The 14,996-nt window shown below is 32.9% G+C and overlaps 1 protein-coding gene across 1 annotated transcript; it reads left to right on the forward strand.

Moving 5' to 3' along the window:
* The first annotated feature begins 10,131 nt into the window (after positions 1–10,131).
* On the forward strand, positions 10,132–14,284 carry LOC148603536 (partner of bursicon-like). The gene is made up of 3 exons (XM_088553157.1): positions 10,132–10,165; positions 13,236–13,487; positions 13,953–14,284. The coding sequence occupies exons 2-3, from the start codon at positions 13,239–13,241 to the stop codon at positions 14,103–14,105; spliced, it is 402 nt and encodes a 133-aa protein (XP_088409283.1). The 5' UTR covers positions 10,132–10,165; positions 13,236–13,238; the 3' UTR covers positions 14,106–14,284.
* Positions 14,285–14,996: the final 712 nt, after the last annotated feature.

The following is a 14,996-nucleotide window of genomic DNA, read 5'->3' on the forward strand; positions in this document are numbered from 1 at the left end:
TGTCATTTTCTAAATAAAATGTTGTAATTTCAGTCTTTTACATTGAAAAAAGACATAAAGAATTGAAATTTTTTTTCAATATTTTCATTGCATTTCTGGTACCTAGTCTATGTACACACACAGAAGTTCAAGTATTTTTGTAGGGTATCACCATGTATTGCTAACTACTTCTGTCTGAATGATATTGCCTCAAGATCATAATTAATTTGTTTGGTTCTCAGATCCCTCACCATTTTTTATGAAAACCATTGAGGGAGGGAAACATTATTTTTCCACAAAAAGCTATGAGAGGGACCATTGTTAATTGAGAAAAAATTTTAAATAATTATTTTGTATATTGATATTTATGTGGCTATGGAGGGTCAGAGAACTGAGGAAATTAACCTTGAAGGACCCAATATGTAAATTTATATAGATATATTTCTACTTTCAGACCTCCAATCCCATGGTTATTATGTATAACATAGTATTGAATTATAATCTTGTACCCTTACTTTTAAATTGGATAACTTCAATTACATGGTGTGTTTTATAGTCACAATATTTGAGTATATTATTTTATTTTTTTAAAGTATGCCTTCATTATTTGGGTATTCTGTTTTCATGTGTTAATCCTTATTTTGCTCACTCATACCAATTACATAGAGCATTCTTTTCTGTCTTCTTGGAAAATCATACATACATATGCATTTTTAATCAACTAATAGCATCTGGAATGATGTGAAATGATGTTCAAATTATTTTAAAAGAATTTATGACAAAAATTTGCATGTAGACTTTCAAGGGGAGACAATTAATGGGAATATGTTTTTTAGAAATGTAATTGAAATTTTAGATTTTTTTCGTATTTCAAGAGTATGGCGACACCCAGTTTTTTGTTGTTTTTTTTTTTAAATATGAATTTGAAAGAAGAAGAAGAAGATAGGCGTTCCTTGTGTAGATTTTAAACATATTTTATTTACCAGTTTTTTCAATAGTATGGTATCAGTGAAGACTCCTTACATAATCCATATTAAATGTTGTAAAAATTGCCTACTTAAAGACTCAATTATTTCAAAATCAAGTTTGTTGACCTGTGTATTTTATGCATGTTCATACATTACTGACGTTACATTGTAAGTTCTGTCCAAATTATAATTGCTCCATTTTTTTTCTTATGCTGGTTAGTGAAACACTTATTTAAATTTCAAATCATACAAGTTCTTTTTTTAAAAACTAGCTATTTGATAAGTTGTACAATTGTATAATTATTTTGTGTGACTCCATGTACTTTTAAATGCTTATCATTGTAAATTCAAAATAACTATAATATTTTAATCATTATTGGAAACAGTGTGACAGGATTGATATTGCAATAACATGACATTGCATTTTGGGGTAAATTTTATATTATATCGTGAAATTATAATCTTATTTCCCTATAACAGATGAAACTGCAATGGAATTATTTCTAAATGTACTCTAGTGTAATGCATTTATAGGAATCTAACAATAGTGTGTCTCTTGCAATGAAATCCAGGACTTGATTGTGCTCAAAATATAATGCAAGCTACATAATACTATAGCAAAGAACAAAGACCTGCACTCAGTGTCATAAGAAACATACATGATGTAATGATTAATGATGTGAAAAATACTGCCCACCTCTAGGTTGAAGTTTGTATTTTTAATAATTATTTATGCACTGAGATTGTATAGTGTGTGAGCCCTAGTTTTTGTTTAAGTTTAAAAACGTAGTTGCTCATTTTTGATTTTTTGGTGTGAAAGATCTGTGATATACTTTAAAACATTTTCTTCGATCCAACCTCTTTCCACTTCTATCCCATCTCATTACACTTCTATCCCACCTCATTCCACTTCTATCTCACCTCTTTCCACTGTCTATCCCACCTCATTCCACTTCTATCTCACCTCTTTCCACTGTCTATCCCACCTCTTTCCACTGTCTATCCCACCTCTTTTCATTATTGTCATTTGTGAATGAAGAATTCTAATAGGTTTTGTGTGTTGGTTGAATTATTTGCTGGTAAAATTGTTTAATGCATAAAATTCAACTGGATCAAGTTTTGAACAAATTATGGTGATTTTTGTGCTATATATTGTTCACATGGTTTCTGTAAGTTGATGTGAAGTTGATGTGAAGTCTTAATTAAAACGTTCTGTTTTGCCATTGTCAGAAAGTATTGGCAGTAATCCAATTGTCCAGACTGGGAAAAAGGTACCTCTTTGAAGATGTGTGTATATATTTGATCGTTTTGTGATTTTGACATGTGCCTTTTCCTTAATACTCTTTTGTGAAATTTCCTTCCATTGGTCTCTTTCCATAGCACAATAACAAAAGTTCCACAAATATCTTTTGTTAGTTGAATAATGTGCAGTTATAGTCTTTTATGTAAAGCAAATCTGAATCAAGTTTCAGTAAAAATGTTCCTCCAATGTGACCATTAAATAGTTTAATTTGAAGTTATTATGAAATTGATTTGAAGTCTTGATTTATTTTAATTTTGTTTGAAACCTTTTAAAAAATTTAGGCAGTGAGATGTGAACAGTGACAGTACCTATTATTGATAGTATCTGTGTATCTATATTAATGGATTGTTCCAAGGGAGTAACCTATAACCCTTTTCAAATGGATTGTCCCAGCCCAATCAACCAGTGAACATTCAAGCCAGTTTCATTTGTTTGGGATCAATACTAATATCTAATCATTATTATACGGATCAAATTATTTTTGTTTTATAAGTTACCATGCCAATATATATTTCTGTGATACTGTTTATAATACAACTATATATTATGTACAATATTTCATGTTATCAATAAATATGTTTCTCATGATTTATTTATAACAAGTTTTCAGCATAGCAATTGCCCCTTTGAATAATTCTTTAGCAGTGGATGTTCAAGAGTAGGATCATTATGAAATAGAAAGGCAGGATCCTGCATGGAAAATTCAAATGAATGTTGGTTCATAAAGAGTAGCAATATATTAGGAATAAAGTAGGAAAAATCCTTCTATAAAATTGCCAGGAACTAAAACAAAAAAACAAAAACAACCCAAGAAATTCTAGAACATACAAGAAGTAAGAATCACACACAGAAATTGCATAAAATGGAAAGTAGAAAAGTAAAGAGACAAGAAGCTCCCAGGAGCCTAAATCGCTCACCTGGTTCAATTTTTGCCTTTCAAGGTATTGTCCAACAGTTTTGACTCAAGACTTGGGTACGACATACCATAAGGATCATTTTATCAATTGAAAGTTTGTTTCTATCTATTATACTCTTCAGTTATTTGCTGAAAGCTGCTAAAAACATCGTTTTTTACCTTTCAAGGGCAACAACTTTGGTCCAATGCAGATATTTCTAGGCCTTATCATAAAGATCATTTCAGCAATTAAAAGTTTCCTTCCAGATATTGACTAAAAACTGAAAAAAATCGTCATTTTTGCTTTTCAAGGTCAATAACTCTAGCAAGGCGTAGACAAACATCTTTGATCCCAGCAGAATTTTGTAGGCCTTATCATAAGGATCATTTCGGAAATTGAAAGAATTTGTCTACACCTTACAATTTTTGAAATATATGAGAAAAACTTCTGTCTAACCGCACTGTTCTATTTTTACTAATTGCGGCCATGTTTCCCTACGGATTAGCAATCAACCAATCAGTTCTAATGGTTTAAAATCATTTTTAATATAAAAAAAATTCAACTAAACTTCTAATATTAAAAAAACGATTTTTTTTTATATTAGAAATTCATTTTCTAATATTAGAAAATGGATTTGTTGTATTCCATTCCGATTTTTTAATATTCGAAAATCATTTTGTAATATTAAAAAATGTAACTGATTTTGCAATATTGGAAAATGATTTTTTTAAGAAAATGAATTTGTAATATTAAAACAAAATTAATTTGTAATATTACAAAATGGGTGATGTTTTATAATATTACTACATGAGAAATTAAAAAAAAACTAAAAAAAAAAAACAAAAAAAAAACCAAAAAACAAAAAAAAAACATTTTTTTTGCATGTGATCTTGATTTTTTCAAAAATTCTGCTGCCCCGCCCCCCGCAAAAAAAAATGTCTTGTCTCACTTCGATCGGCATTCAATTCTACTTACGACCCCTAACCTGAAATCCTGGATCCGCCCCAAAAAGATTGACGCAAGTGGATTTGCACAATGTTGACCCCCTGGATTCTTTCTATCTGTATATATTCAAATATTTTGTCAATAAAATAATTCAACAAAGGAACGATTTCTTCATATTTATATATGTTGTTAGATTCAGAATCATTATTTCTCTCGGCCTAAATAAAAGTACGTTTACTTGCATCTCCGATGCATTGTGAAAATACAAATTTGAATTTACACGTTTCAATCTTTCATCCAGAGAAACAAAAAGCGAATTTGAATAAGTATTAAAAAAATATATAAAAGTAGTTTGTTCGCGCAGTGTTTATCGACAAGACCAGCATAATAGACCAATTCAGGCGTTATAAATACCTACCATTATTTCCAAAATTTCTTCTCATGAAATATTTTTTTTCAAGTTTTCATTTCGGATTGTAAAACACGTGATTGCAAATTCTGTTATACTTCACACATAGACAATAATCTTTATAGTTAATATTATATTCGTTTAAATTCCACGTAAAATATATAGTTTTGTTGTGTTACTTTATACCTTTAAAAACAATACTGACGCTACTATATATATATAGACAAGTAATCAAAAAAGCTGCGTCTTGTGATAATGTCTCTCTTTATTTGTTCAGTCAACAACACCGTCTGAAAGTAGCTCCTTGAGGCAGATCTTTTCTTTTACTCTTTTCACTCTTAAACAATATAGACCAAATGCTTACAGGGTTTGTAATTAACAGATTTTCAACAATGAAAAACAATAAAGGAAGTTTTTTTTAAAGTTTGTGGTTAATTAGTGTATTCAAATGCGCTTGTTAATAACATATCTCAGTTCCAAAGACTTGTCTGTGGACTACAAGGCAAGCCTATAGGTATCAGCTATAATAAACGTACTTTTTAATTAAAACAAAATCCAACCAGTTCTAAGTCACAGTCTTCTTGTCTCGTAGCTTAACATAGATTCCAGACAAAGCATGTAAAAAATAGATAAAAATCAAACCAAAATTTGATTCTAATCAGACAGAGTTTTATTACTTCTAGATATAATAGTTCCATGTACTGACCAACAAAATATAAGGGTTTATCCGCTTAAGGCCCCGCTCGTAAAAACGTTAACAAAATGCTTTATTTTTTATAGACAGCATGTTACTCTTTTTCAACAACATGTGTTCCAATGGTAAAATGTGACCCTACTGACATGGGACTTACCCACATTCTTGTCCAGTGACGATTCATCGATTTTCTTTCGGTTTCTTTACATGATGGTTTTTAGGTTGTTTATATTAGAGTGAAATGGATCACTTGTGAGTTTGAAGGCATTTGTTATTCCTTTTACAAAACAAAAACACAAACGTGCATAAAACAAACACTCCGGCAAAAGTAATTAAAAAGTTCATGTTTCATAATTAAATTACTGGCAATTTAATTAAAATTAGACTTTTCTGATCAGCCAATCAGAATTCATCTTTCATGATTTTGAAATATTGTTCAAAGGGAAAAAACGAGGATTTTAAAAAGTTCACCAGAACAGAGAGTGGAATGGGGTGTTGTTAGATCCAACATGCAGTGACTGAATGGAACAATTGATAGGTCTAATTTTGATTTAGAGTGAAATTACTGGAATGCTCTGGTTGATTTGTCCAGTACATAATGGTATTGATTGGTGGTGTTGAACATCAAACAATGACTTCTCGTTTCCAAAGAAGGGTTTCTTTGTTAATACTAAGTTCAACAGGGTAATAACAGCCAGTCTAAAGCATGAAAGAAGAATAAAGGAAAAAATGGTGTTATGATCAGTTGAGGTAACTCCGCACTTGGTAACGGACAAATGAGTGCAAAACGTCCACAATAACACCAAAAATAAAACATCATTTTAATATTTTTTTTTATTTCTGCAAGATATGTTTCTTTTTATAGGAATATTAGAGGCTGAATTGTCCTCTTATTTTTTTAGTGAAAACATCCAATCCATAACAGTTACTTATACAATGCTGTGTATCGTTAGGAAGTGGACATGTATTGTGATTAGAGGATATCAACTCGTCAGTATTTCAATGCAAGTGGATGTCTTTTGAGGAAAGAAAGCAATCTAGACCATACTTATTGATAAAGTTTGTCAAGTTTATGAACATTTTAAAGGTTTATGTAAGACACTATATCATTAATTTGTTTCGTTAGGTGGCGGACAAATTCTACAATCATTTTTCAAGTTCACGGGTGCAGAATTACAGTTGGTGATTAAGAAGGCATATTCCACAATTTGTTCTCTTATATGTTCATAATGCTTTTCCAGCTATCAAACTTTCCCTACAAGTATTCGGATTTTTTTTTAAATTTGAGGATAAATATGATTTTTTTACAAAGACCCAGCATTGTAACCATTTAGTAGACCTAGTTAAAAATATCAAGCGTGCTGTATTTGAAGTCCTTTAAATCATCCGATAACCCGGATGATGCAATGCTATTCAGCAATCCATGATTGGGTGATAGTCTTCATTACATTTTTTGTCTGTTAAAATAAAATAAAGGACATTTGCTAAATGCCCCCATCATAAATTTATCTTATACCGACCTCTCTGGAGACTCTTGATATTGGGTATCTGTATGACGAGCAGTATCGCCAATATTCCTTTTATAAATCATCAATTTGGCGTCATCTGAAGTGAAAGGACTCTTAAGTTCGTGACTCAATCATTTTTTAAAGGCGCACCGATCTTTTAAGTAATATGATAAATTGCTAGAATAATCTGTTTATAGCAAATACAACGATGGTGTTCGTGTATACGATAGAAAAAAATATCCCTATATCTCTGTTATACATTTCCTTTGCGAAGTTACTTTTTTCGACTGCAATGTATCTGAATTGATTTAACCCTACTTTTAAAAATCGCACTTTAAGTTCAGTCTTTCATTGATCTGTTGATTAAATTACAAATAACCAGATGGAATGCATGGACACTTTGAGAAGGAGATCCAAAATTTCTATCAGACCTATGTTATAACAGAAAGTTAAATAATAGATCAATAAATGTTCTTCAACTTAGTATAAAACAGTCTCTCCAGAATCTACCATATACCGTCAAACACGAGCAAATCGGTACTTCTGAACAAGGGACACTCAACTTACCGGTACTTCTGAACAAGGGACGCTCATATCACTGGTACTTTTGAACAAGGGACGCTCATCTTACCGGTACTTCTGAAGACATGACGCTCATCTTACCGGTACATCTGAACAAGGGACGTCTTTCTTGTACTTCTGAACAAGGGACGCTCATTTTACCTGTACTTTTGAACAAGGGAAGTCTTACTTGTACTTCTGAACAAGGGACGATCATTTTACCTTTACCTATACTTCTGAACAAGGGAAGTCTTACTTGTACTTCTGAACAAGGGACATCTTTCTTGTACTTCTGAACAAGGGACGTCGTCTTTCTTGAACTTCTGAGCAAGGGAAGCTTATCTTACCGGTACTTCTGAACAAGGGACGCTCACCTTACCGGTACTACTGAACAAATGACGCTCATCTTACCGGAACTTCTGAACAGATGACGCTCATCTTACTGGTACTTCTGAACAACGGACGCTCACCTTACCGGTACTTCTGAACAAAAAACGCTCATCTTACCGGTACTTCTGAACAAAGGACGCTCATATTTCCGGTGCTTCTCGTTAATGCAGCCTATTACGCATTGCTAGATATATTTTTGTCTAAAAAGTGTTTTTTCGATATTTAAAATAAAATGTTGTTTGTTGTTGTTTTGTTGATGTTTTTGTTGTTTTGTTTAGTTAGGTTTTGGTTTTTGTTACTTGAATGCAGATATATTTATAAGTGATTTTCTTGAACAAGAGCCTATCTGTAAGTTTTTTGTCAAAGTGGAAACATTTACTCAGCCAAAGTGAAGGCTTTTCCAGACAATTATGAAGAAATAGCAATCCGCAGATGGAAGAGTAATCATGGGAATCAAGATTCAAGACAAAGTGGAAATATAAACAAATGAAATCCAGGGACAAAGACCAGACATGGAAAACAAACAAACACAACAAAAAACATGAAAATAACTAAAATAATACAAAGAAAGTAACAAAAGTAAATGAGCAACTCGGGCTCCAATAATAGCAGTGATAAGACATATACTGCTACCACACTCTACAAAGAAGAGATTGTGGAAAACCATAAACCTGTGCTATCCTCTTTTGGTCTCTCTACCAAGGACGATGATTTACCGTCTATGTACTGGATTCCAATCTCCACGAGAATCCATACAAACAACTTTTCATAGCTGGATCTGCAAAATATACCACCAAACCTCTTTCAAAACTTTCAACTTCTATACTCACAACTGTCAAAAGGATCTGCAGTCCTACCACAACACTTGTTACTCCCGTTGTGGTATTAATTCAATGTGGATCCTGAAAAATTCGAAAGATCTTTTGGAGACCATCAGTTCAAGACTAAGCGTCCTCTGCTTTTCTAGAAACACCCGCCGAGTTGCTTATAAAAAGTTAAGTCCGGGGTAGGAGAAAGAGGAAAGAAAAACTATGACACGTTGAACAAATCAGCTTTCATGGTGTAGATAGATACACCGTAACGATCCACGCGTTCATGATCACGACCATAAACTTCTGTAGTAATGACTTCAATCTTGTAGCAACATAACCCTTTTCCAGAAGCCTAATTGTAAGAAGTGTAGCGCTACACAAGAAGTCTACGTAGTTTCGGCAGGTTCTGACATAACGTGCAAGCGAGGAGTCTATACCATAGAAACAAAAAACGAAAAACAAAAACATACACAAATAAAACAACAACAAACAACAACAACTAAACAAAATTAAACAAAAAAGAAAAGGAAACAAAAGACAACAAGGTGAACCAATCGTTCTTAAATGAATACACACTGAAAAATGGGCAGCTCGCAAATATGTTTAACTCAGATATCAGATCCATATCTAATTAAATATTCACTACACATAGTAAATAGTATAATTAAAATAAAAGTGCGGAGGAGATTCTCAAGAGAACCATTTAAACAATACTGTAGTGACAAAACGGCACTAAACGAATGACTGATAATTGACGCCAGGCATGGTACCATTCAAGATGAGGAACGAAGTTTATTCGCCTCCTCGGTTGCTCATCCATATATTTAAAATATCAATAACTATGACATGAACTTTTCTCGTAAGTTTAACACGACCCAACACAATAGGTGTCCTTCGGGGAATACGGGACTGTTTATGGACAGTTCTAAGTTTATCATACTTGGTTGCACAGCACAAAAAAATGACCTGGCACAGACCATCCTCTACTCGAGGAGCGGGGGCGGGTGGGGGGGGGGAGATATTTCATCTTTTTTTTCAGCAGAAGCCAAAGTTTAAAAAGATATTTGTAAATCTACATTGTTAAGTAGTGGGGGAAGTATGAAGTCACAGGGGCTTGCTTTCGCTGTCAAATTAGCAGTCCTACTAATATAATAAACTCGAAGCAAGCCTCTGGGTATTGAATCTTAATTTTCTGTCCATGGCTGAGCAAAAATTTGTTTTGCTCAAATATTCACTTAGCACTCTAGAAGGCTTTTTTGCTTTGTACGTATTATTTCGTTACTTTATGTATTTTACTGTGTGTGTCAGTTTCACTGTCTGGTTTGTCCCTGAATTACTTCTTTTGATTTTTGCTAGGATCTTGGGTTCCCTTGATTATTTTTTGACATGTCATTTTTACAAATGTTTTGGTTGTTGAAATCTTTCGCTCATATATTTTTCTTAGTTAAAATTTCTCTACGATTATTGTCTGAGATATATTCATATACTTTAGTATGTACCAGTCCTCCCCTTTTTTTTTACGTACGAGTAACTAAGCTTAAGAACAATCCTCAAATCCATTCACACAAACCTTTCATTACTAATGAATGCGATACTTCAATAAATCCGATAATCTTTGTCAGATCCTTTTGTTACGTCACGATATATATAGCTCATCACTTCTTCCTTCAACTCACAGTGGAGACGGATCATCTGCAGAAGTAAGTAATTAATTATCAATTAAAAAAAACGAAAATTAAATTTGTTAGCAATTTATAGATTAAATGTTTTAATAAGTACGTAATCATTTTTTTTAAATTGCTTCATTGATTGAAAAGTCAAAGAATTATATCATCAATTAGAAATTAAATACTAAGTCTTACACTATCAATTTTTAAATATGAATTCAAACTGGGTTATTTTTTAATAATGGTACTCTTATTTTTCAATAAGGAATAAATACTTTGATTAGTAAGTGCCTTTTTATTTTATATCAACTTATTTGGAAATTCCTGTCGCTTGCATTAAGTAGCTGTCTTTGTAAGAATCATGCAAAATCTGAAAAATGCGATACACCCTAAAAATGCTACATATTTTTATTTTTGTTATTAAGTTGTTTTATGGGTCTATACTATGAAATGTGTAATTTTTCATTCAAATCTGCCTGCTCTTAGGAGTTAATCAACACTGAAAATCCAGTGGATTCTATTTTGTTTGAGCATCTTTTACAGAGTTATCTCCCTTAATTTTGAAATCTACAGTGCATTCTATACAATTTTTACCTCCTAAGAGCACGGGTTATATGAAAAACCATATGTTAATTTCTGTTTACTATGACATTTCAAACAAAATATCAAAAATAAAAAATATGTAGGCTTTTTACCCATGAATCACATTTTGCATGATCCTTAGCTGGAGTGCTACTTAACATGTTTTTCTGTTCAACAAACTTTAAGGTCTTTAAACCTATTGTTCTTCTTGGGTGTCGGAATCAATTATCACTTGGGATATTATCTTACCAGTGCGAGCCCTACGGAGACAGAACAGTGTCCTATTTCATGTTTTAAATATTTAGGCCAGCGAAAAAAATCACGAGTCCTTTCAATACGTTATCAGCAGATTTGTTTTTGAGATTTTGGGTTAATACATGTATTTTACAGAAAGTATACAAAAGATAAAAAAAAACAGTTGATTTTACAGAAAGTATACATAAGATAAAAAAAAAACCAGTTGATTTTACAGAAAGTATCCATAAGATAAAAAAAAAAACCAGTTGATTTTACAGAAAGTATACATAAGATAAAAAAAAACAGTTGAGCCTGATATGTATGTAGAGAGGTACCGTACTTCGTCAGTTCAGCAACAATGTAACTTAACAGGTCAATTATAAACTATTTTTTTTATCATTTCATAAGATTTTTTTAAAAGGAAAACTAACTTAGAGGACGTAACTTAGGAATCTTATTGCGTTCGTCTTTTTGCATAGTATGCGCTAAACATTATCAACATAGGCACGAACGGTAGCTTTTTGTTAAGCGAGGATTAATTTACACTTAAGTGCGGAAATAATTACATCTAATGTCATCATCAGCCACAGTTCAACTTTTTATTTGTAAACGAAATTAGGAATATTTATATAAAAAAATAAGAATTCCCAGACCCCCTCACGTATAAAATAGTTAGTGCGTAAGACCACCATTTCAGTTCGAATTATAAAGTAGTTGTCACAAAATGTATCTTTTAATGACGTATCTTGATAACAGTCGCGGATCCAAGCACAGGCATGCCGGGCGAACGCCCCTTAAAATTAGTATAATATTTTTTTTTTACATGAAATATTGTTTTTTATTTTAACAAATTTTATCTCCACTTATCATCTAATTCTATCAAAGCTCCTGCTAAATGAAATCCTGGATACGTTCGACAGACAGTCTATCGCTTTTAAAAAGTGAACGTATTATTCTTGCATGTAGAATAGACGTACTTAAATCTTTCACACCGTTAGAGCCAGGAAGTCAGATAAAGCCTACCTTAAACATGATTTTACTAAAATTATCTGCAAAAAAACAAACCCCGACACTATAGAATGGAAACACTAGAAGAACTGTTTCGTAGCTCCACAATCTGTACACATACGGTTTGGTCGTAACCAAATAGAAACCTCGAGGTCAACTCGCATTCAGAACCATAGGATATAGAATTACACGGTCAGTTAGAGAATTAGCCGAGACGTTTTACAAGTTAAGAGCGTATGAACTAAAGGGTCACCGACATAAAATTTTCAAGTATTTTAGAAAGAGAAAAAAATGAATCTTCAATTGAGAGCAATTGTTTACCATGTCTACTCTAAATATGATACATAATGAAATAGCACGTGTAAATAGAAGGTATCGAAATTTGATGGACACCTGAAATAGTAGTTTCCATATTGTTTTCTAAAAGTTGACATAATCCCTAATCAAATTTGTTCTGGTACAACACTGGAGTTAAGTTATCCGCCCAACAACTGTACTTTCTCACATGTCATTGTCATGTGGTCACAGTATGCATTTATATACTAGTATGCTGTTTTTTTATGTTTTTGTTTTTGATCGCCATGACAATCCAAAAGTTTCCGTGATGGGCCTATACGGAGACGTTATCTAGTAGGCGTTGGTTCCGTATATTAGAACCCTTTTTTTCTCTTGACCATTTTGTCAATTTTCAAAATTTGGACAGAAATGAACATTTGATAGCCTGGAACTCCAAGTGAAATTGCTAGATCGGATCCTCTTTTTAAACTTGTTACAAATAAAATAAAATCAACAAACTGGTAAAAACGAAACAAGTATTTTTACAATTAGATTTGCTCCACTACAAAAATTTTAACACTTACTCAGGAAATCGTCCATCTCCTGCTGCCACGATAAGACTGTAACACTCACTCCGGCTCCCGCTGCCACCTACATTACACTCACTCCGGAAATCTTCCTTCTCCTGCTGCCACGGCAGGCCTGTAACACTCACTGAGGCTCCCGCTGCCACCTACATTACACTCACTCCGGAAATCTTCCTTCTCCTGCTGCCACGACAAGCCTGTAACACTCGCTTCGGCTCCCGCTGCCATTTACATTGCACTCACTCCGGAAATCTTCCTTCTCCTGCTCCCACGACAAGCCTGTAATACTCACCCAGAAAATCTTCCTTATCCCACTGCCACTTTTATATAAATTCGACCATCACGTTATAACCCGGTGGTATATTGAAAATAGTTTTCTTACTATTCCTAAAATATATAGTTGTTAATTTCAGATAATGTCTCCAGAAATTCACGTTTTCTATCTTTTCTGTATCGCACACGTGCTTCCAATTGTAATGCCAGAGGTTCTACATCCATGTGCTAAACAGGAAACTTTAATGACAATCACAAGGCATGTCGAAGTTCCAGTGGGCAATGAAATGAAAAATTTGCAATGTTCCTCAAGATTGAGAATTCCAAAGTGTGAAGGAATCTGTCCGTCGCAAGCTAGTCCTAGTGGAAACAACGTAGCTGGTATAGAAAGGGTATATTAAGTTACTTACTGAGTAGTTAATAAATTAAACGAATCCAATGTATTCACTGCTGCAAAATATTTCTAGTGAAATATTGTAAAGGTATAATCTGGTAGTTTTTTTTTAAATTCATAAATTCTTAGTGTATATATAACTATCAATTGGTAATGGTTTTTCTATTCGTTATTATATAACGAATTACTGTTACATATTTTTCAGTCAATTTGAAATAACCCCAATGCCCGTGGTGCACACTTGAAAATAATTTTGTGCGTGTGACCACGTGATTGAGATATTTCTTTTTCATAGACCGAAGAATGCAACAGTAATTCCTTAAATATTCAAACACCTGCGCAAATAAAAACAGAATGTCTGCGCGGTCGCCTTACACTGGCGATGCCTTTTTGAGAGAAGTATATATGTAGTTAAAGTAAATATATAGTTTCCATTGATTAATTATACATTTTATTCTTTCAGACTTGTGAGTGTTGTAGGGAAACTGGACGACTTACTAGAGATGTAGTGTTAGACGAGTGTTTTGACGGTAGACAACAAGTTCCGGATATCGCACCTATATCTACTTATATTACAGAACCAACTGGTTGCTCATGCAGTGCTTGTAACAACTGACGATGCAAATAAGCTGTTATACATTGATTTACATTTAACGAAGATCCTTCTTTTCCCATGACCAAACCAATCATCATGATACAAGACTCTCGTAAAATGTTTTTTTACGGCTGTGATAATTGTAGGTGTCCAGCATAACACCTGCATACTTACATGTGTGTAATCAGATACATTAAATATGTCTAACCACTAATACTTATCCATAAATGTTCAGCATTCCGAACTCGTGCTTCATTGTGAAAATATATAGTCGATGTGCTACATTCATGGCTACAGGTTGAACCGATATGCACCTTTCATTTGTTATGCTCATAGAATATTTTGGAAGGAATTTCCATAAAAAGGGGATTTTTTGTTGTTTTATGGGTTGTTCTTTGTTTTTTTTTACTTTTGAATCATTTTACTGTTTTTTGTTTTGTTTTTTGTTTTGGTGTTTGTTGTGATAGTCTCATTAGTTCAGTATATTAAGCAATATAAAGACAAAAGTTCATGCACTTTTGGCAAACACAATATGCACTTATTTACAACACTTCGGAGTATACGATTGACTTTTATAAGTACGAAAAACTAGCCCTTTAACGACATGTTTGATTGTTTGCTTATACGTGAAATACAAATTGATGCTCATAACTTTTCGTTCGCCCGTCCGTCCGTCTTTCACACTTGGTGTCTGGGTGATAATACTATTTTTGTTCCAATTGATGGTCATTTATGTTACTGCTTGGTGCACCTGGTCCATGCTTTAACTTTTCAATGGAATCCGAGTTGCTCATTTATTTTTGTTACTTTGTATGTAGTACATTGGTTATTTTATGTTCTTTGTTGTGTTTGTCTGTTTCCATGTCTGGTCTTTGTACCTTGATTACATTCTTTAGATTTCTGCTAGAATCT

Source organism: Perna viridis, chromosome 11 (genome assembly GCF_037379345.1).
Source record: "Perna viridis isolate PV_CMFRI_1.1 ecotype Kerala chromosome 11, ASM3737934v1, whole genome shotgun sequence".
NCBI classification, from domain to species: domain Eukaryota; kingdom Metazoa; phylum Mollusca; class Bivalvia; order Mytilida; family Mytilidae; genus Perna; species Perna viridis.

What these genes read in the sequence shown, in the direction of transcription:
- LOC148603536 (XM_088553157.1), top strand. Translation starts at nt 13,239, where the DNA reads ATGTCTCCAGAAATTCACGTTTTCTATCTTTTCTGTATCGCACACGTG. An exon ending in ACGTAGCTGGTATAGAAAGG is followed by an intron (nt 13,488 to 13,952) that starts GTATATTAAGTT and finishes TTATTCTTTCAG; the next exon opens with ACTTGTGAGTGTTGTAGGGA.